This window comes from Squalius cephalus (assembly GCF_949319135.1).
Source record: "Squalius cephalus genome assembly, chromosome: 20".
In the NCBI taxonomy this organism is placed as follows: Eukaryota; Metazoa; Chordata; class Actinopteri; order Cypriniformes; family Leuciscidae; genus Squalius; species Squalius cephalus.
In genome coordinates this window covers 12,780,727-12,804,983 of record NC_137141.1, presented here as the reverse complement: position 1 = coordinate 12,804,983, position 24,257 = coordinate 12,780,727, and the positions used below count along the sequence as shown (strand labels likewise).

The 24,257-nt window shown below is 38.4% G+C and overlaps 1 protein-coding gene across 2 annotated transcripts in view; it reads right to left on the bottom strand.

Annotated features, from left to right (window-relative positions):
- kif26ba (kinesin family member 26Ba) overlaps positions 1–18,865 on the bottom strand; it is a 97,512-nt gene extending 78,647 nt beyond the window's left edge. For both annotated transcript variants that reach the window (XM_079854009.1, XM_079854010.1), the window contains exons 1-2: positions 18,425–18,865; positions 17,796–18,185 (exon numbers count right to left, since the gene is read on the bottom strand). In XM_079854009.1, coding sequence (XP_079710135.1) covers positions 17,796–18,185; positions 18,425–18,481 — 447 coding nt within the window. In that variant the 5' untranslated portion in view covers positions 18,482–18,865. The remainder of the gene's footprint in view (positions 1–17,795; positions 18,186–18,424) is intronic.
- Positions 18,866–24,257: the final 5,392 nt, after the last annotated feature.

Here is a 24,257-nt window from a genome sequence, read left to right as displayed (position 1 = left end):
AAGGTCGGAAGACCAAAGTTTCATGTGTAAATACAGTAACACACCATTGCGATACATCCATATGAAGACGTTGTTCTGCAGGTTCGTCGTCTTCATTTTCATCTCGCTCCGGCTCCGACTCTGGCTCGAACATGTAAGGCTGGCTGGACAAATCTTCCGTTGTTGAAATTTTGTTAATAACGTGTGAATAAAAAGTTTCTGTGCCGCTAGATAATCGTATCTCTGCTATCAAACTACAAAAATGGCCGAACGGGGTGGAGTTGAACCGAGTGTCACCTCTGCATCCTGGAGAGGGGGCGGGGTATGAAGTGTCTCAATTGTATTTAAAGAGACCGCACCAAAACGAGTTGCTCTCAGACGCACATCAGAAAAGGGGTAGAAAAGGGTCCTGTGGAGCTATAATAATGAGGAATTCAGACCCAAGCATTGCAGTTCCGCTTTATATAGACTACAAATGTATGATTTATATGTAAAAAGGAACGATTTAAAAGCATGATATGTCTCCTTTAAACAAGCATTTTTATTTAAATAAACAAATCAAGAACTATATTAAACTTTAAAGGTAAACCTCTAAGCAATATAAACCAACATATCTAAACAATATAATCAAAATGGTGTGTCTCAGCCTGCCAATCATTCAGCATGTTTTGGAGAGATTGCATGTGGTTGAAATGAATGAGTGCATGTGGAAGTTAGGAAGATGGCTAACACTGCTTACAGCAGCTTTAACAAGGAGGTTTTTGAACCGTTTTACACTGAACACAAAATATAAGTGTGGTTTTACCTCTGGTTATACTTCACAAACCCAGCTGCCTTAGCAAAGAGGATTGTGGTTTAGAGAAAATCACCTCACTTTTACTGTTGATCCAAACATATCTGGATCTAGCTGCTGACATGGAGGTCCTCAAAGAGCTCATACATACATGCTATTGAGAGTCATTTCCACAAATCTACGCCTAAGCCCACATGGGAAAGAGCACAGTCACAAAGAAAGAAACTTACAGACTTTATTTAGCTGGCTCACTAATGCCTGGCCATTTTATCTGAGCGATTTAGGTCCACTTCAGCACTTCCTGTATCCTAAATCCATATGAGCCTCTGAGCTCATTATTCAGCAGTGATGTCACTTCCTCTCATTACTGTGCTGGGTGCAGCTAAAATCTAGATGGTAACCCTTATTCTGCAAAAAGTTGGGTTGCACCAGCCGTTTGTAAGTTCTTACTTAAATTGGAACATAAAGTAACAAATAGTCAGATAATATGATGTTTACCTTCAATGATCCAATAGCAGCCTTCAAATTTGTGAGCAGAAGTTTCAGTTGATCCTGTTAAGGTTGATTCGTACTTATTTTGACTTACATATTTTATGGGGAAAAAAATACGTTTCCACTGAAATACGATACTTAATCATGAAATCCCGTAAAAGTATTTTATAAATAAAATTCAGAAACTATATTTGAAACTAATAGCAATAAATAAAAACTGATAGAAAAATATAAGAAATGACATTTATTTATTATGATGACTATTGACATGAACATGGATGTGTGCTGTTTAGATCCGGTTCGTGTTGAAGAGCCGCTAATAAGTCATTTAGTCACATAATGTTCTCTCTCTCTTAAGATGTAAACGATTATAAATGTCAACATCATCGTATATGTCTTAAAGCTACACTGTGTAATTTTTTTAGTTGATTCTTAGCAAAAAACACTTAGTTCTTTCAAAAATATATGTGCTCATTAATGTATAAAGTATTCTCGTAAGTTTATAATCTGCCATTGAAAGTCCATACGGATGAGGGGTTCGAATGCCGGTCGCCATGTTGCCCCTCCATCTTGAAACTACATTAGCCAAAGAGGGACATACCAGTAAATTCAAGCTTCGCCTTTCGCGCTTTACACTCAGTGACAGAGACGAATGCGAGGGGGAGATTACTCGCGACTGCCGGCAGATTTGAAAGATTGCTGATGGAGGATCACGCCTATTTTCGAGGACATGTAGCAGAGTCGCCAAGGAAGCGAAAGAGAGAATTAAAACGTCAACGCAACAGGCAAATCAGCAAGACCAAAGTCAATATTGGAGTAACTTTTCCCAGATGGAAAGAGCTCATGAGGAGCAAAGATTTTAAAACGGACGCTGAAGTTGCCTGCTTTCTTCTCGGCAGGTAATCCAGCCTATTTGTGTAAATTTGAAGTTTTATAGTTGCTTGTCTAACCATAGCATGGTTGTGCATAACGCCAGAATGACCTCTAGTATAACTTGCATTACTTTTCCTCACGTCAATGGTGAAAAAGTATTGTTTACCTTGTAACATAAATCTGTGCTGCGACGGATCACAGGTGATGAATAGTTTTAAAGGCGCAATTGGACGAAGTCGAACTGGAAGCCATGTTAATCTTGGAATAATACGGCCACCGTAGGAGTTAAAACACCTTCGAAATTGAAAGGAACAGAAACTAATATTCACTGGGTAGTCATATACAATTTCACCGCTAGATGGGGGAAATTATCACACAGTGTAGCTTGAAGAACTGAAGTTTGTAGGGCAAAAGGGCTATTGATGCAATTCAATCAATTTGCTGCCATTACTCCTGGTCGGAGGCTTCTGTAAATATTTGGTTAATAGAAAGAGTTATGTTTCAACTAACTTTAATGGTCCAACACAAAAATATATTTCTATAATATTTGACATCTTTACGTTGCAACTAGGCTTGGCTGTAATTTACTAGTGCAACCAACCTCTGTTTCTTATATGGTTTCTGCTGCAGCAAACCTTTTCAATCACACGCCGTCAATGAAAAATGGTTGGTGTTCAGATAATGCTAATGTATGCATGAGGACACAGCACATGCCTCATTTGAAGTCTTGACATGTCGATCCATACTAGTGATGGGTGAGACGTGCGTCCTGCAGAGAGAAATTGCGTGTCATTTATATGCTACGCAAGAGTAAAAACCCCAAAGATCCTATAATGAGATGGGACAAGCTGCAGATGTTTCTCGTCATCAGGTAAATTTTCCACTCTCGTACGAGACACCGATTTGGGACTCATCAAAAAAAACAATGCGTTTCAAACCAAATCCATGTCGACACCCCTGATGTTTGTTTGCTTGCTTTAAAAATCCAGATAAGGAACGAGAGATAGATGGAGAATGGGAAAAACTGAGATCACAATCGCCTAGGTCTCCTTTCCACCAAATGCTATCTACCTGCATCTCATTGCCAGAAAACTGCCGTAAATCCACGCTTGGCCAGCAGCTCTTTTTGGCCCTGCACCCCTCAGAGGAGGGATGAATAGGAAATTAGAGCTTGCAGCAGCCCAGGGATCTGACACAGGAAATGGAGCTAGTCATAGAGTTCTGCTTTTATCGTCCTGTAATAAGTTCCAGCTGGCTGCACATTGAGGGTGCACCAGTGCCGTATACGAGATCAGTGCACACTATGGAATACACTCTATAGCCTAGTGGGGCTCCAGTAATACAATCACAGATCAGTTTCGCTTCAGTAATAAGTGTGTTCAATGTGCTTACACTGAAAAATGCATATTAATCAACACTGATACCATCAAACACATTAGGGATGAGTAAAAACAAACAATTTGACAATTAATTGCAATCTCCGTTTGAACAATCTCAATATTAATTCTTACAGTCCTAAAAGCCCTATCTTACACCCGGCGCAATGCAGCGCCAAAAACAACGCAAATGTTTTTTGCTAGTTTCAGTCCGACGCAGTCCTGCACCACGTTGTTTAAATAGCAAATGCATTTGCGCCCATTTGTGCGTCCATGGGCGTGCTGGTCTGAAAACGAGGTGTGTTCTGGCGCATTGTTGGCGTGTTGCTATTTTGAGGCAATAAATATATGAATAAATATGTTAAAAAACAAACCAAATTTGTATAGTATCCACCCTATTATATCCAAATTTAATATTATCGAGGCCCAAACCACACTATTATTTAAGGACAAAAATAATTGAATATTAATTTTCTTATTAATTCATATTTTGCTATCACATTATGAGACATTTTTACAGAAAAGACATTAGGAACAGGTAAAAGAAATGATGAAATAATGAACAGAAAATACTACATAGTTGGCTTTGTACTGTGCACAGGTGCTTCGCAGTCATGTTAAAACAGCTATGCAGAGAGGTAATCTCTTTTAAACTGGCCCTACAATCATTCAAACTACAAATGTCACCACCTGACAAAAACTATGCGGACAAGAAGACAAACAAGAATAATAAATGGTTGAATTTGAATGAAAGTTATTTTTGGCAGCCAATTGTTGGAGTCCAGCAAGAATCTTCTTGGGATAAGGAAATATCAACGTAATTTCCCAAAGTTGGCACAGCTAAGAAAATGCACAACTATTTTAAATTAAGTAAAGATAATGCGGGCTCCCATTGATATAAGCAATAGCACTGACTAAAGCTCAAATCTCAAGACTCCAAATAAACAACAGACCTCCACGTTTTTGAGGCTAAATTCCTCTGTGGTTGAACTGTGTGTCCCACTGAGTCTCGGTGGGGTCACGTCTGGTGTCAGGGCAGTAAATTTGTCTGAAGTCAATTTAAAGATAATTGAATAAACCGAGAAAAGAGGTCTTCAGTTCATCCACAGTTTATAGACTGTCTCCTTTCTTGTGCTTTCCAAAGTGCTTTCGGATCACTATACAATCTTTTCTTCATTGGCAGGAATGAAGGAGGTTGTCCATGCTGAAAAATAGCATTAATTAAGCCACACACACAGATAATCTTAGCTGAATCAGAGGGAACACAAACAAGATGTCTTATCAACAACAAACCCTCCTCTAGTTGTTTGAGTTAACTCGGCCTGATTGATAGGAGACAGACTCGTCTTTCCTAACACAATTTGCAGTAATAGATTAATGAATCTCAGCTGAGTGCTGGACTTCCCAGTGAGGACATACATTTACAGACAGTGACTGGATTGATGCGGCAGGGTGACCTCCGGTGAAAACAAGCCTCGACAAATAACGTGACGATGTGTGTTTGTTTGCGCGGGCCGGGGGTCAGGGCAGAGATGAGTGATTTAGACAATATCACTTACTGACACGAGGATCAGCACTGGAGTGTTTGGGAGAGGACATAATCTTGCCTGTCAATCCCTTCTGCGCCGAGTAGAAGGGGTCAATACGAGATCAGTCATGAATGTGTTCTCACTAGACACTGTTAACGGTCAATCATCTTCTCTCTAGTGTTTTCATTGACGGGGTGAGAGTGCCAAACAGACACCAGGAGTGATTAACAACCGCCATTTAGAAATGAAAAGCATGTGCGTCCTGAAATGATACATCAGCTATAGAGATTAATTACTCTTTCTTGAAAGCTTTCAAATGCATCTGTGCTTTTATGGCACAGGCTAAGGTCATCTTCGTATGGTGGGCAGGCAGGGAAGATTCTGGCTCAACATACAAATTCAACAGACAACAGAAGCACATCTCATTTCTCCCTCTCACCTCAGCCAGAATGAATTTGGACATGCAATTCCACGTAGTCTCCTTCAGTAAACAAGTAATAAGGAATTGAGGGGATGTTACACACTATTTATGGTGCCAATCTCAAAAATGCTGCTTCATTGCACTGTAACCTAATGAGGCTATTGTAACCGAATGCTGGAAATGTAAACATAAACTGGGAAGGGTCACAGCACTTGCATATTGTTGTCCTATTGTTAGTATAATTGCTATTATTGCTCTTTTCATTTGTAAGTCGCTTTGGATAAAAGCGTCTGCTAAATGATTAAATGTAATTCATTACTCAAAGTTCATATTGGTTAATTTATGGTTACATATACTGGCAATACTACAGTAGATGCAGTCATTTCATTAAATTCTAAATCCAACAGGTAAACCTGGGCAGCAACCTAATACTAGAGGACATGTCTTTTTTTCTGGTTTTTGTAAGTGACTTTGACAGAGCGAGATGGAAGACAGAGAAAAGGGACTGCGAGAGGGGGCTTGTCTTGTCTTCCTGTCACATCCCTGATTGATTGGGCAGATTGTGGGGTTTCATTAGGACTCTAAACACACGCCCACTGTGAGATCAGTAGGGAAGAGGTGTTGTTCATTTCTCAATACAATCACATTCACTGAAGAATAAACCGGCTATTTATGATAGACGGACCCTGCAAATGAACCCCTGGGGGTTGCGGTCTGATAACAGTGTTAACGTCCAACAGTGTTAGTATGCATACAGTCTCATGTTTCCTATTATAACCACAGCTGACATGCACATATTACATCAATAGAGCTCTGTGGGTTATTTCTATCAGACTTTAAATGGTCTGATGTTCTACCAATCACACATTTAAAGCTTGAGGAAAGGATGCACGTCAAACATCACTCGACAGAGTAGGTTTTAATTTCCTTTTCCATTGCCTTCACCGATCAGTGAATTTCAATTAACCCTGCATTTTATTACGAGTATTTCAAATGATCCAAGGTCTGCATGGCCCTTCCTGTGTAAACAAGCAGGAATAACACTGTCCGAGAGATTTTCCTCTGTCTTTCTCTCTCTGTGACTCTATACCTGACAAGCTGTAGTGTTATTGATAACACACTGCTTAATACACAACCCACACTGAGACTCAACCGCTAAAATTGATGCTTCTTTACCACAAACCGGCTCATCCACTGTCGGATTCTGACCCTGACGACACAACTGCAATATACTCTGCTGGATAAGTTTAGTAAACCAGCTGGTAAATAGCCAACCCATACAGAGCAACCAGGAGATACTTCATGACTTCTGTAATATTATAAATGCATATTAACTTCCATAATATGAATGTCACAGTCTTGGACTCTTATTCTGTTCTGTTTCCTTTAGTTCATTTCTTCCTGCCTTGTTTAGTTTCAGTTTTCTTGGTTTCTGATCATGTCCCTGTTAGTTTCTGTTAAGCTACTTTTAATCATCAGCTCTGTCTTATCTTAGTTCATTGTTATCTACATATATATATATATATATATATATATATATATATACAGTATATATATATTCTGTTCAGTTGTCCTCTGTCGGTTATTGTCTTTTTGTAATGCGATTATCTCCTGCGTTCATTATTTAAGTAAATTTTGAATAGTCCTATTCGTGTTGCCTACACCTCCACGTTACAATGAAACACAATATTCAGAGAAAACCTAACAAGATTTGAATGGATTGTGAAAAGCTGGATATGACATTATTGGACAGATTAAATATATTTATATAATTTAATTATTTTATATATATATATATATATATATATATATATATATATATATATATATATATATATATAATTTGCCTCTCTCAGCAGTGTGTATTTACATGCACATTTGCTAAATGAACACAACACACAACATACTCAATCACAGAGTCTTTGTGTTGTCATCAAAGGCTTATGCTATTTTTATGCCTGTGGGTGTTTTTTTTTTTTTCTTTTCATATTCTGTTTAAAATTACAAATTGGCATGTGAAGCGCTCGCACATGAGCTGTTTCCTAAAAACAAACCCACACACAAATATGTGGCCCTTCTCCTCAGCCTACGGCTGTCAGTGCTGACTTGGGAAGTCAGAGGCTGCGCTATCCCTTAAAATAACACAACAATACTGTGGAGAAACACAACAGAGGCGAGTATTTCAGGAGTAGAGGACAGAAGCTGAAAGCTGCCATTAGGTCATTCTTTGATCGCTCAGCTATGACACAAAAATAAACCAGAACACAGTTTCAGTTAACCATTACACTGCCAGATCGCTTTGTCTTTCCTTTACAGTAATCTGCATTCCAATTCTTATTTAAAGTGGTAGTTCACCCAAAATTATCATTGTCATTCTTTACTTAATGTCATAATAAATGTGTTAAAGAAATATAGAAAGATAACAGAATACAGGTTTGGAACATGGTAAGTTAGGAAATGGTGAGTATACAGTAATATTGACCATTTTTTTATTTCTGGTGAACTGTTTCTTTAAGGATTATAGACAGATTTATAAACCTTTGGCACATGTTTTAGTCAGATATTCATGTAAAAATCTTTGCCTCGTGCCATTAGTTGTATTACAGTTGTAAACATCTGACATCAGTTATCACATAAATAGACAGATAGATAGATAGATAGATAGATAGATAGATAGATAGATAGATAGATAGATAGATAGATAGATAGATAGATAGATAGATAGATAGATAGATAGATCGATAGATCGATAGATCGATAGATAGATAGATAGATAGATAGACTGAGAATTTAATTTCTGGTAATTTAGGACACTGAAATCCAATTTCAATTTACGTCATAGGAAATAGTTGTCTATTTGGATGTTCCTAACAAACTGAATTGAATTTACTCAAGCTTGCACACAGAAATCCATTATCAATTACAGATTTGGACATTCAGAGTTTGAAACTGGGGCAATAGGTTCAGCAAGGTATGGTAGCAGACTTATAAAATGCAATAGAAAACTGTCATTGAGTAATAGTGCAGCCTAGTAGTGCTGTGACTAAATGACGTTTTCGTGTCTGTAGAGTATGTGCAGTAAATTTTCAAGAATCTAGATTTGAATCGAGCCAGACCTCCCATGAGCCAGTTTTCTGCTTCCACTCACTCTTTCCTCATCCCCATTTCCCTCTCTCTCCCTCTCTTTCGCTCTCTGACATTGATAAATTGTTCTGTGCTGTGCAGGTAATCCATCTTCTGAGACCCCAGACCCAAATCTTCAGGTCTGAGAGTGTTCTCTGCCTCTGCTCTCGCTTCTCGTTTCCCTCACATTCCCCTCAGCTCAAGGTTACTGTGCTCTGCAGTGCTGTTCAGAAACCCTGCGACTAATTACTTCAACCCGAGAGGTAAAAAGATAGGACAGGGAAACACAGAGAGCGAGAAAAGGAAGAGGAAATGCTTGATTTACAGAGAAAAGAGAGCGAAAGAACATGTCTTAAAAGCGATCTGCCAAATTATAGCTTAATGGAAAAAATGACTGACAAATAATTGGAATAAAACCAAATTGGAGTTTAGTGGCTTTTAGTCCATGTCTATTAGCATTAAGTTCATCTTTATGCTAGTCTAAATCCAAAACACTGGGGAAAAAAAGTATGTAAGATGTATAATGTTGTTTTTTTCCCCCCAGGAAAACAGATCTACCTAAATTTTCATCTATCCAATAAAATGCTCTTTAAAATTAAGATGTCATTGCGCCTACAGTACCTGTCTCTGATTAGCATTAGCAAGTAGAAAAATAATACCTCATGGCTGTGAACTAACTAAGTCTATTGATATGAAGGTAGTCTTTTTTCCCTGTGAATATGTGTGTGATGAACCTGACTGTGTGTTGCTAGGAACTGGTCCACTGGTGCATGCAATAGAGATGAAATAGGCAAGGTGACATTGTCCTGACATCCCACAAAGCGCTGTGCTACATCATAATTTGGACACGTGCTAGAGCTCATCTGGAGGTTAATTCAGTTCTTTATTCATAATAACGAGCTACTCTGTTCTTCTGTATGACCTCCAGCAAATCATGATACTACTTTCAACTTTCACAAGCCTGTCTACATGTCAAAAACCATCAAGGGCAAATAAAAACAGTGTGCATTTAACCCTTCCTCTTGCAAATCTTTTTTAGACAACCATGGATGATCAGATCGTTTGCTGTGTAATTTTGGATTTTACAGAACCAAAGGCAATGTATCTCACATACGCAAAGCAGTTGTATACACATGTAGACTCATAAAACAGTGTGTGTGTGTGTGTGTGTGTGTGTGTGTGTGTGTGTGTGTGTGTGTGTGTGTGTGTGTGTGTGTGTGTGTGTGTGTGTGTGTTCTGACCCATATGCACAGGCAGCCGAACTTTAATCGGCCTCAATTCATGGGTGTAATGTATGTAATGGGGTGTAACATTTTAAACCAAAATGGCTGCTACTCTCCTGGTTATCAAGGTTATGGCCACCTAACATTATCATTTAAGAGTCAACAATATGGCTTTTCTATAAACACTTTTATTTTATGTGATGGTGTGGACATTGTATGCTTAAATCTTTTCAAGAAACAATTGCTGCATCCAAAATTGCATACTTATATAGTAGACGAAAAAAACTATGTGACAAACAAAAGAAGTATGTCCGAATTCACAGTACTCATAAAAAAGTGGGCAAAATGACCTACTACTTCAGATTCTGAAGAGTGCATATGATGGACACTTTGACTACTATCTCATGAGGTCACGGGAGAGGGTTTGTGAATGGAAGTGAAGCAGCGCAACTGACGCTGTGACCTGATAATGATTTCATTGCAGATGTAGTACGTTTATATTACATTCATACTACACACATTCATACTATATACAAATAATACCTACACAAGAGAATATGAGATTTCGGATGCAACCAACAAATTTTGACTATTAAATGAACTTATTCCTTCTAAACATGGCTGCTCTGATGCTCTGATAAACTATTTAAAACATATTTTACATATTTTAAACTCTACTATCTGAAAAATTGTTTAGTATTTTATTGGAAAGGTTGTTTTTATCAGTTTACTTTTTCAAGACAAAACCCACCAGCCTAGCTGGTCACTATTAGATCAGCAGGAATGTCAGAAAACAAAAGAAAGCTCCAGTAAAAGTCATCTCTGCTGATCTAACACCATCTTCGGTTGTTTCTTCCTGTCCTCCTGACCTTTACGATTCTCTCGTCATTCACGGCATAATTAACTCAGCTTTTCTCCCAGTCTGCACTATACTGGTCTCACTCATCCTCTTAACCTTGTTGATTTTGCAGAGGAATGCACTTAAACCTCTTGTAAAACATGGCATTTTAGAATGAATGACTCCATCTGTTTTCTTTTTCCCCATCTCTTTGTGTCAAGAAGGTGTGCGTTCCCCTTGAACTCAACCAAACGATGGAGCCCCTCCGTCTAAGTTCTCTATCTGATCATCTCTCTGAATTCTTTGAGCTGATTACAAGCCATGCCAAAAACACTAGTAAGTAAAGTGCCCCAGGTTGCATTTTTTTTTTAAAGTTCTTTTAAAATATGGGGTTTAAGCCTTTTTCCGTCAACAACATAGAGCTCATGCATTCATATTTAAAAGAAAAGCTTCTCTATTTATTGCCATGGAGGAGGCCATGTCTTCTTTATTAGACATAGACAAATGGACGAGGCAAAAAGACGAAACAAGATTTCCTGAATGAAAAACAATGCTTACGCAACAACAAAAGAATAGTGTTAAATAAATAGATGGAAGAAAGGAAAGACCAATCAATTCATTATGCAAATAAATGTAAGAAAGAAGACCAATTACAATTCATTATGCAAATTTAGCAGTAAGTGTAACTTACTGTAACTTTCAAACTTAATTTTGAACATATAAATAAATATAACAAACTATAAAATATAAAAATATAACCTAAATTCATTCAAATAAATTAATAAATTAATCTGATCTGACCTAAAATTTACTGTATAGATTTTTGTGTGTGTGTGTGTGTGTGTGTGTGTGCAAATATATTCATTTTCATCTAGTAATCTAGTGTAATTTTCAGTCCAGGATGGAGGGCTTCAAAGCATCAAAGCAAGAGGTCTCAAACAACATCTACTACCTCCGAGGAGGAAACAGTCCTGTTGTTATGTGGTTGGGCAATTAAAAAAAAATGAGTTAGTCGGTAGGGGGGCAGAGGCCTCTTCTTAGGTTAAAAGCAGAACGAATGACCCTCTCCACATGTGTGTAAAACCAGTGACCGCATGAGAGATCACAGCGGTGTAAGACAACAAGGGTAAAGTGGAGTTCATGCTGACTAGCACTGCTAATGAGAGATAGTTTACATATGGTTTACTGCAACTGTTTATAAATGAGCTTGGGCACATGTGTTAAAGGAGAACTCCAGTCAATTTTAACATTGAGCTCATTTTTTTGTACATTTGGAGTGCTGTCAATACAGAGAACAACGACAAAAATCGGTGTTGCCTACACCGTGTTATCCTCTTTTTAAAATTTGCACCCTGTTGACTTCAATGGGGCAATATTTAAACCGGCTTTTAGCCTCTTAACATCGTTGATGTGTCATTACAAGTGCACAGGTCATGTGAGTGATTCCTTCGGAGTGAACACGGGTGAATCTGACTGCAGTAGATGTGAAAGATATGAATAAAAATTATATTTATTTAGCCAGCGCTCATACCTGTATTTACATCCTGTTTTCGGTCGAAGTCCATAGTAATCGATTGTCGAGTTCACGCGCATGATCATAGGTACTAAACCAATGCGCGTGAACTCGACAATCGATTAATATGGACTTTGACCGAAAACAGGATGTAAATACAGGTATGAGCGCTGGCTAAATAAATATAATTTTTATTCATATCTTTCACATCTACTGCAGTAAGATTGACCCGCGTTCACTCCGAAGGAATCACTCACATGACCTGTGCACTTGTAATGACACATCAAGGATATTAAGAGGCTAAAAGCAGGTTTAAAACTTGCCCCATTGAAGTCAACAGGGTGCAAATTTTAAAAAGAGGATAACACGGTGTAGGCAACACCGATTTTTGTCGTTGTTCTCTGTATTGACAGCACTCCAAATTTACAAAAAAATGAGCTCAATGTTAAAATTGACCGGAGTTCTCCTTTAATAAACACTAGGCTTCACGTCATGCTTTCTTTATCCAATACACAATAAAATAATTGAAATAAAATCAATATTTCATGCCCATTTATTTACATTCAGTCATGACAACTCTCAGAACGCGAATAGAGTTTAAGCTATTCAGTATCTGGTAAGATTTAACCCTTCAGGTTGATACGACACTTACATAGATGGATTCCCAAACTTTTTTGTCATCCAAACACCTTTGGAATAAATTATTTACTTGAGATTTGTACCCTGCAATTTTAATATTTTAACACATATTCACAGTTCTCTGATTTCATTTAATGGTAACATGATATGATTCGAACCCCAGTTTGGGAAACACATATCCCATAAATTGTTTGGTGTTCTAATTTTATCTTTCAGAGTCTTAAGGAACTTTTCTTCTCATATTAAGTTTTCATCATCCTTTCAGTCAGCAGAGCACAAAGGACATTACATGGCATTTAGTCAGAAATGTCATAGTAAATAACTGTATGCAAAAAGCTTTGAAAAATCAATTTTTAAAAGGCCACTAAACAAACACAAAATCCATTCATTTGGTCACCATGAAAAAAACAATATGCATTTTAACCCCGGCATTGCAAATTAGTCTTCAAAGGTATCTAGTGAGATGTACTGGATAACAGTTAAGATAACTGTGTACATACTTGCAATACTTTCCTGGTGAGCACACAATCCTCAGAACTGCAGCTGCGGACTGAACCCTACACATTTAACACATCAAACCATCCAGTCTCCAGAGGTACATTACACAATTCTGTCGAAATCTTTCAAACTATTTTCACACAGTGATAAAGCCACGAGTGACTAATGTGAACTAGCACCGCTGCCTTAAAATCACAGATCTGCAAAACCAGCCGGTATATCCTCCTTCAAAGCAGTTCTGCTTTGATCATGGAGAGCTTCGATCCGGCTCAGTTCAGCTTATCACTGTGAGATCGATTGCCCATGTTCACGATGTTTTCTCTGACTTGGTTCTGGGCCGGATTACAGGCCTTCATGCTTTGGAGGAAGTGCTGGCAGTTATTATGGGGTACAGCAACAACCTGACCGGACTCTTGAAATACAGTTTTGGGATTCACTAAAAAACAAACCACCCACTCTGCAAAAATACAGTTTAAACATCTGCTGCATTTGGCACTGTAAAACTAGTGTTTATGGGTCATTGATGCTGTTCGACATCTTACTGATCTGAGAAAGTGTTGAATTACGCACAGACAAAAATCACTGTAATATTCGACAGCATCTTCAAATTGGCATTCGGCAGCAGGCGTAACCGATTGAATTCTCTTTAATATTTCGGTTGTGTCTCTCACATTCTATAAGAATAGATAGAGAAGCTATTTTTGCTTCTCCTGAGACAAAAACGAGTTAAGAAGAAAGCTCAATAATATCTCAAGCTGTGCTTTCTGCTATCAAAATATAAACAGAAACATTTCTCATGAATGTCTTCTGAGACCAAATAATCTCAGATATTCTATCCATATTAATTTTATAGCTCTATACTCTCATTGTATGTGAATAAATGTCTCGTGTTTTGAGATTTTTAATTGAATAATTTTATAAGAAACATCGGTCACACTTTAGATTAGGGTCTCACTATTAACTGTTGTTATTTAGGACTTTTGCCTCAATAAACCCCTAATTACTACTTATTAATAGTTAGTAAAGTAGGCTAGTTGTTAAGTTTAGGTATTGGGCAGGATTTTTAGATGTAGAATATGGTCATGCAGAATAATGCATTAATATGTGCTTTAAAGTACTAATAAACAGCCAATATCAATAAGCATGCTAATAAGCAACTAGTTAATAGTGACAATTGGACCAAGAACTCATGTTTCCTCTGGGTATAAGACTTTAAAGCCTAAAGTCCAATACTTGTTCAAAAGAGGCAAAAATCACTGAATTCAAAGCCTTGCAAAAGCTTCAAGCTCTAATACATCTCTGTGTGAAAATAAAACCTTTCACCATTTCATACCTACAAAAAGAGCAGGTTTTTAAGGCTAACCATTACCTGCTGTGAGACATTCAGGTGTAAAAAATAGAAATTAACGGACTATGTTGTTGGGAATCCAAGCGATCTCAACCTATAAACAGCTTTTACTTGGATTGACTGTCAACAGTCCTCCATTGTTCTAAGCAGCTATCAGGTCACAATCTGCAAAGCCACAAAATATTATTCACATTCACGTCCAACAAGAAGTAACCTGTGGTGAGCACACCAAATCCAGCAGGGCCATGCATATTCTGTTCTCTCATCACTGAGCTGTATTCATATTTGCCCTAGTGACACCATTACACCCTAGACAAAGCCAGCCACCAGTAACAACGGCTGCTGAATTGAGCCAACGTCAGCAACCCTTTCCTATTCCTATTAGTCCGAAGTGAAAAAAGCGACCTCTTTATATGATAATGCCTTGCTCACCTGAGAGGCATAAAACGAGTATTAAATGTGAAGCTCACTCTCATAACATGTTGCTACCGTGGCAACAGCGCTCTGTTGGAAACGGGATTTGTGTGTGAACATGCTTCAGTCCAGCAGGTTTAATCTAAAGACGAACCCCAGGGGACGAACCCCAGCACAAGTTCTGTGAGCTATACCACGGCTGTGTTCTACTCACAGTTGGATGCGGGATATTCCCACTTCAGACCAAAAAAAGTGTGTCGCTTGGAAGATGACGTGTAAGCTTTGTGTTCAAATGTCAACAAATAATCTTTTAGCAACCAAAATGATAGATGATGCTCTGTTATGCTAACATTTATTCTGCATAAGATTACCAACAGAGGATCATTTACCATGTTTTACTCACTTGACTTTACCGATTGTTAAACAGTTTAACTATCAAAAAATGAAGGAACTTTTGAGTTTTGTTTGCTTTAGTCTCAGCCTCAGTTCTCACGGGAACAGACCGTTGGCTAGACGTCTGATGCATATGGCACACAAAATGGGAAACACTTTAGATGTTTCAAAGTTGTCATCTGATTGGTTGAATTCTCCAAGATTTCCGGGAGACTTGTGTGTCGCATTCTTTAATGGTCCACATGGAAACAAAGCCAAACCCCCTCATGGAAGAAGAAAGCTGTTGTGTTTACAGCTGTGACAATGAGCACTTATCAGGATCAACTAAACGCTGGATTTTCAATGTGAAGTTCACAGCACCAGTGTTGCAGTAAATCTGTTATCGTAGGGACATCGACTTTACACTAACCCTAAACATGACGCTGAACAAAACGAACTGTGATCGGTTGCTTTACATTAAATGAAAGCTGCTGTTTAGTCCAGACCTTCTGCCGTTCGTCTGAAGGTCTGGCTAAGTCAGACTATATTTGCTGAAAAGTCCATTTTTATCACCTCCCTCTGTGCTATTGCACTTTTTTTGTAGGAAAAAATTAGGCATTATTACTTCCAGAATGCAATGGAACGCAGCGTATTGTAAGTTGTCCAGAAGGATCATATATCACAATGAGGCTCTACCCTTCAGTTCATGTCTCAACACTCACTAATCAGCATGTGGGTGAAGATCCTACAGAGAAAATCCCAAACACTCAGTCATGTCTCCTTAAAAATCGCCTCTGGCTTAAAGAGCATGCTCATGGCCACCCTGCTCTCCCGTGTTCCCCAATCCTTCCCATCAGCCCCCTCCTCCTCCAGCTTATTTTAATGGGCACCTCCAGGTCACTTGCAGCTGGCAGAACTGGTCATAAAATCTGGAGACCAACAGCAGGTCTGAAACACGAGCCGCGGCCACACCAGATCAATGGTGCTCTTTAAAAACAGCAAAATGCTACTTTTAGATTATGGCAATTATATTAGGTCTGACATCAACTTATACAGTGCATGATGAGGAGATGTAAATGCAGATGTGATGTTTTGGACTTGTGAGGGACAGTTTTTTTTTCTCAAAAGGATAATTGGTGCAATTATCGAAATGATGAACATAATGGATGCCATATGTTTGTAGCTTAAACTGAAAGCATTGCAACTGTGATCATGTGGTTCTTAACACTACCAAATATTTGAGAAGGGGCATCTATCTATCTATCTATCTATCTATCTATCTATCTATCTATCTATCTATCTATCTATCTATCTATCTATCTATCTATCTCTTTACATATTTATTTATTTATTTATATTAATGCGCACAACGCAAAAGTGATAACATGGTATAATATGCTGTTACTGAATCTCTATATCACATTGTTTGTGACAGCACAGCGCCCCCTGTTCTTAATGGATAATTATTGGACCAACTCTGCTTTGGTTTCCATGGGACGCAAACAAAACCACTGATCAATAACATAAAAAAGTATGGTTTGTCTGTACAGTATTTATTTCTTGGTGTAAATCATACATCTGGTCTGTTTATACATAGATCCCGGTATTAGTTGCTGAAAATGAACCGTGCTGCCTGAGCACACGGCAAAACTTGATATTACGCACACATGCATCCAATTGCGCACTGCATATTTACGTATAGGCTACTCTGTTCTTATGGTTTAAACTATTGAGGAATCCACACCTAGTACTGCTGCAGTACTAACTCAGGTGTCCAAAGCTATGGAGAGTTAATCTTAAATGCGCTTATTTCCGCGCTCATGCTCTTCACTAAAGCCACATCATGGTATGACGTGTTTCTTTACACAATCTGTTTCACTTTACAGTCTTCGTAATTCAAAAAGACTGTTAGTCAGCAATTAAATGCACCCCTTTGGCCAAGCTGATCATGATCTCAGACTCGCGCTGCAATATAGTGGATCTGCAACATGCTGCAGTGTCTCACTCCACCCCTCATGTGCAACACTTAAACACAGTTTAATGCAAAGCTACTGGTTTTCTTTCTCTTTATATATTTTATAACACATGACAAGGTAACAAATCGATCAATTGTAATGCAAGACACGCATTTTATTCTAATAGAAGCACGCTTTAAATCTTAAGTTTTGGTTTCTGTGCATACCTAGTCATATCCAAGATTTGTGAGTACTGTGTCCAAAATTACGCACTGCAACAAATGAGTTATATAGGACTATCACACGTCCGCATGGATAGACTATCTGATTTCATTTGTATCTGCATGATGTATTAAGTCAAAAACTGATTTCGGAATATTCTTACATGATTTGGTATCTGTCAGCCTACCTTGCTAGAGTAGGGTCCGGGAATGAGTAGTTTTAATGCCTGCCTCTTCAGCTCCACCAGCCGAGCGTTGCAGTTCTCGCACCAGATCCCCCGTTCAGAACCAGGTGAGCTCCCGCTACCCGAGGCTGGAGAACCAGTGCCGAACCCTGGAGATCCGCCTAAGGAACCGGGCGAACCGGTACTGATTCCAGGAGATACGGTAACAGGTGAACCGGAGAAAGAGCCCGGGGATGATATTCCTGATCCGGGGGAAGGGGTTCCAGATGACCCGGGCATGGAGCCGGCACCTTCAGGGACCGGGCGGCTGGCGCTCCGGGACTCCTCATAAGCCTTTCGGTACCAGGTTTCAGGAGAGAATGATGCTGACTTCGTAGGGGATGAATCGGTCATCTGCAAGAAATTATAGTATAATGAAAAACAGTGATTGAAACATTAATGCTTGGATTACATACATGATAAATGTAAAAAGTGATTAAAAATTTTGTATATTGACTTTGACATTACAATTAGTTTGTTGTTGCTGCTTTTCCACACTTGAAAATAATTTATTGCCAAGAATGTGCTCATACTAATACATAAAAAAAAGTCTAATAATAAATAATAATGATGATGATAATACTACATCTTACCCCATGTTTTCTACTCCTGGTCCCAGATCTGTCTTTATTCCCTGTTAGAGAGGTCATGATTAAGCCTGCAGAGGGACTGATGAAATAGCCAAACTGCGCTCCCTGTTACATCCACAACCAAAAGATCCGAAAATCAATCTCTGGTCAGTTCAGCAGTCCTTCTGAAGTCCAGTCTCAGCGACTAGTACCATGCAGACATCTATCCATTTTCCACAGTGGAATATGAATAACAGATGGTCCAATCTGAAACGTCCAACAGTGGATAAATCCAGTTCTTTCTTTTATGCTTTCTGATATTCTGAATCCATGTGGAGTGCGTTAGGTTTCACAGCATCCCAGCACAGGCGCATTTTCCCATGCACATGGACTTGTGTGAGGCGCAGGCTGTAGATCAGTAGATCAGGCTCTGTTTGAGGACTGATCTCTGCACTGCTCTCACTCCAGAGGAGCGCACACATCTGTCTCTGGGTAGACTGGCCACGCCCCCTCCGCGCCCCTCAGCGAATAGCGTGTCCGAGATCTTATGACTGACATGTGGGTGTGTATTGTTTTCCACACGAGAAACTAAACTACAACTAAAGCGAACGATTTGAGGAAAATATTAATTATGGTCAATTTTAGTTTAATTACTGAGTGACTTTTAGGGAGTCGTTTTTTTTTTTTTTTTTTTAAAGAACTTCTAAGCAGAGCTGTTCTGCTCGCGCAACATTTCTTTTTTTATTAAACTAAACACGAACTATATTTTTGTGGTTCATACGTGAAAATGTATTTTAGACATAAATAAATAATGACAATACTTGTCTTTTTGTTGATGCATGTCCAACACCGATCTTAACCGAAAGTGCCCAAGCAGCGAACAGTTGTCATGGTTACTTCATCAGGTGAACGCGCATTGCGCGTGGACATATTTACCGCATCATGACTTGTAGCCTATAATCTAACTTCTGTGGTTATTTAAAAACGCTGTTTGAAAACGCTGTTGAAACGTATGTAAACTTATGTGCAAAAAAATAATAATAAAAAAACATACACTATGGTGGTTCAAGACTTTTAGAAAGTTTAAAATGCAGATGCATCAATACAGTGAATGGAAAAAATGAATGGAAAAATAGAGCACACACTATTAACTATATATATATATATAGTTCATACATCAGTAAAAATTGGTAAAATATTATTTTCTAAAAAATAGTAGGCTATAATTACATTGTAAAAATTATATGATCAATAAGTTATGACAAACATATGTTTTTACATTGCTTTAACTCATCAAAATAAGTTAAGCAATGTTCAACTTTTTTATGTAATACAAGAATCAACTCATTTTTTAAGACTTAAACACCTAAGTTGATTGTACAATTTTTTTTTTTTTTTTTTTTTTTTTTTTTTTAGTAGTAGGCTAAATGAAAATATTGTGATGAAAAGTGTGCCCGGTCAATTATTGTAAAATCTTCAATTACTTATACTGTAAACATGTAATTTGCACTACTGAAGTTTACTATGAAACCAAGAACAAACATTTGCAAGTCATTTTTCAGTATTTGTGTTTCTTAATTGATGAAATGTTGTTTTGCATTGGCATGAAAAATAAATGGCCAGTATTGAGTTAGTTGTTTTCTTAGTTCAGCAAGAATTTGAAGAGACATTTTGTAAGCATGGGTAAGTAGCGCCACCTACTGCTCACATCTAAAAACCTTCTGAACTCCACTCCTACAACACACTGCTTCGTGAGAGACTCTAACTAACAGTATAGAAATAAGTAAATGACCATTCATTTTTAATAAATTGAAATAGTAGCCTACTACTCTACAAGAATATGTTATCGCTTCACAAAAACTGCGGTGTAGGTCATCTTAAATTGGACGAACATTTTATGGTCCTACTCCTTCCATAGATGATATAAATACATAAATAAATGTAGACAACTTGTGATTGCGATCGGGATGAGAAGAGACTTAGCCATCATAACAAAATAATCGCCTACCCTGCCTTTAAGGTGTGCCTTTATAGGCTTTAGCACCGTTGTACACTATTTTTAACATTTTATAATTTTTACAAAGTCATCTAAACTGACTCATGGCATCAAACCTTTATGTTGTGACCAGAAATGTGGAAAATAAGCCAAAATGCATGAAATGCATTTGCAAAACCAGTTTTTTTGCAGTTAGCACCATTGCCCTGTAAGGCTGATTTGTGACATTTTTACTTGTAACTGAAGATAAATAATGAAATAAATTAAACGGGTCATTTACCGTAAGCCGTTTTTTTTTTTTTTTTTTTTTTTTTTTCTGAGACATTTCAATGTATTTTGAAGTCATGTGCTTTTTGTGGGTCTTCAATTGTCTTATATCAAGTCAAATCAAGTAATCTCTATAGCGCTTTGTACAATACAGATTGTGTCAAAGCAGCTTCACAGTGATGACCAGGAAAATAGCAGAATCAATTATGGAAACTCAACTATGGAGATTCAGCAGCTCTCAAAGACAATAGTGTCATAATTTATCTGAAATTTTGCTTATATGTAGTCAGTCACCTGCTTCTTTTGCCATGGTTGTCCTTTTGGGTCTCCTGCTTTGTCTGCAAGAATAGTAGCTTATTTCTCTTTGTTTATATATATTTTTTATTCCTGATCAACACAAAGGCCAGTTTTTATGCAAGCCTGTTTTAAATGGTATAGTTAAATAAATATATAATAATTGTATAATGAGAGTGATTGCATTTGCATGTGGGTTTGAATGAACAGTTTGCAAAGAGTTGACTGTAAAGGGCACTGCCACGATTTCACTCACACAGTAAAATCATTTTAATATGATAAAGAAGAGATTTACACCAATAAACCTTTCACAGTAAAACCAAATATACGATAAAATACAAATCTGAACATATTAGGCTACCGGTACATGTTAAATAGACGCCCTCTACTGGAGAAACTAACAACGTGCCAAATACACTGAGGTTTGGCCACATGTAGGAATGTCACTGCGTTAGATAACAAGTTACCAAAACGAGTCATATGCCTTCATTAGTCTTTTAAATTAGATATATTTATTGTTTTCATTTTAAAACAGACAAAAATATTAACAGAAGCAACTTATATTCATAATAAAAGGTTCCATTCAGCAAAAAAAAAGAAAGAAAAAAAAAAGAAAAACTCTTGACAATGATTAGAAAAATATTTTTTATAAAAAAAATTCTATATCTATTCTGTAAAATATGTTTTGTATTCTATCCATGTTTTATTTTTAAAATATACATTTTCAATACTAAATTTTATTGATGGGGCTGAACGGGAATCAATAATCCTCACGAGACCCCTGTTGATGCTGGTGAGGGAATCAGCAAAGAGAGGAGAGAGAAGGAGAAGAAAGTGGAGGAGGAGGAGGAGAGGAAGGAGTCAGGGAGAGTGCAGGAGAGAAGAAAGAGGAAGAAGTGGTGGAGGAGACTGACCTCTTTCTTCAGAGCTGCCAAAAAACAGCCTCCAGAGAGCAGCTCAGGTCAGGGAGAGGTGAAGCATCTGCAGGATGAGGGACTTGCAGTTTGGCACTTTTGCTCCAGTGATGAGTTATGCGCTAATGCAAACCCGGCCTGTCAAGAGGTGAGATCTAGAATTAATCATTCACAATCATAGAAAACATTTTAACATGATCAAATAGAGTAGATGTAAAGTTTAAGGTAATAATCAGACATCCCTACCGTCTTCCTGCACAGAATGCTGTCATCTGCTCAGGGCTCTCTTGCGGGAAAAACCAAGTCGGTGACTTAGTCTGGGGCTAATCCTGTCCCACAACTGGTTTAAGGTAGTGAACCTAATATCGGCTAAAAAAATATTTTATTTTCCCATTGGAAGAATTTGCCTAGTCAAATCTGTTCTCTTTTTCAGGTCGTGGCATAAGGCCACTCCATTTGGCTTTTGTAGCTTGTGTACCTTGTGTAGCTTAGCATCTTGCGGGCTGCAATGGGAGGTGCTTCCATCCCTCCTCTCACCTTTGCGTCTTCTTTTGGTTGCACCTTTTTGTTTTTCCCATCATGGCCACTCCATTCCTGAGGTTCCTGCCACAACTGTCCAGATGCCAGAGTTGTCTGTCTCAACCTCCACAATGCCAGAGCCCCCTTCTCGACCACCTTGATCCTACAGCTGGAGGTTTCCACTATGGATGCTCCAGTCCTGTCAGTCTCTGCCTCCTCAATGCATGTGATCCCAACAAGTCCTGCCACAGGCATCCCAAAGGTGTCTTTGCCTTCACAGATGTTCCTGCAAAGGCCCAAGCCAGAGCCGTCTGTCTGAAGTAAAAAGATCTAAAATGAATGTTTACATTTCATCATTTTAGAGACTCTATAACCCAAAGCAACTTTTTCAGGTAAGTAAAAGCGAAAAACAGTAAGAGTGATTTAGAGGAAGTGCCTTTTGAATTTGTACCTCATTGTGATGGAACCACCAGATGCTGCTCACTCACGTATCATCGAGTAATGGAGAGAACATGATATCAAATAACCTTTAAATCTATGTATGATGTTAAATCTTTAACAGCAAGCAAGCACCAAAAGGCATCTCAGCCACTCTGGTTTTAAAGCTCCCAGTCATCTCCGTCCAGAGGTTTGAGTCTTTACTGCCTCAGAGTTTCCAGTCATTCCTTCAGTCATCAGCCTAAGCTGTTTTAGTTCAGAATCTCCCGTATACAAGCTCCCAGACATCTGTCATGGCCTCCTGGGCCCAGAAGTGCCTGTTAATGCCACTTCAGAGGTACCGTGGCCATTCGAAAGCCAGAACTCGTCTGTCTCAGAAGTGCCAAAGGTTCCTGTTACAGCTGTCACTGAGGGTGCCTTCACTGGCCCCCATCTCCAAGCTCTCGGCAATGTCACCTCGGTCCCAGAGCTCCCTGCTGCGTCGGTCCAACCTCAGAGATTCCTGCTATGGCCACTTGAAAAGTTTCTGCGATGGCAACCTCATGTCTGCTCAGTCCAGTCACTCAGAGGTTCCTGCCACTTCAAAGCTCTCCGTCTCCACCGCCCCGACGCCAGTACTCCCAGTTTTGTCTGCCCCAGTGATTCCTGCCACTGGCACTCCAAAGGCTCCTGTTGTTTTCTCAAGGTCATCTCAATCTCAGATATCCTTGTCTCCAAGTTTCCTGTTATGATTCCTGTCATGACTGCCTGGTCCTAGAAGTTCTTGTCACGGCTGCATCAGAGGCTGTTCAAATGCCAGATCTCGTCTGCCCCAGGGGCAGGGGTTCATGTCATGGCTGCTCCAGATGTTCCTTCCACAGCTGTCCGGATATCAGAGCTCCCCATCTCATCCACCCTGGTGTCAGAGCTCCATTTAGTTTTTTTCTAGGTGTCCATCCAGCCAGTAAAAGCAAATCTGAAATAAAAAAATCTGAAATAAATTTTTATATTTCATCATTTTGGAAACTCTTTAACCCAACTTATGCAACTTACGCAAAAGTGAGGAACAGTAAGAGTGCCTTTTGAATTTGTACCTCATTGTGATGGAACCACCAGATGCTCCTCGCTCACGTATCATCGAGTAATGGAGAGAACATGATATCAAATAACAGGTTTTATTCCTTTAAATCTATTTATAATGTAAAATCTTTAAGACAAAGATTTGTTCATTATCATTATTGATTTGTCCTGATTATGTCAAAAACAACAAAAGGTTTAAAAAATGCAGTATAATTTCTCTTACTGATGTGAAATGTAGAGACATTTTAACAAAACATGATTTTACTTTTATAATATTGTTTTACTAAACATTTTTCTCAGTAATCTATGTACTACTGTAACGTATTTCTTTTCGGTTTGTCATACCAAAGGAAATTGCGTCACACAATTG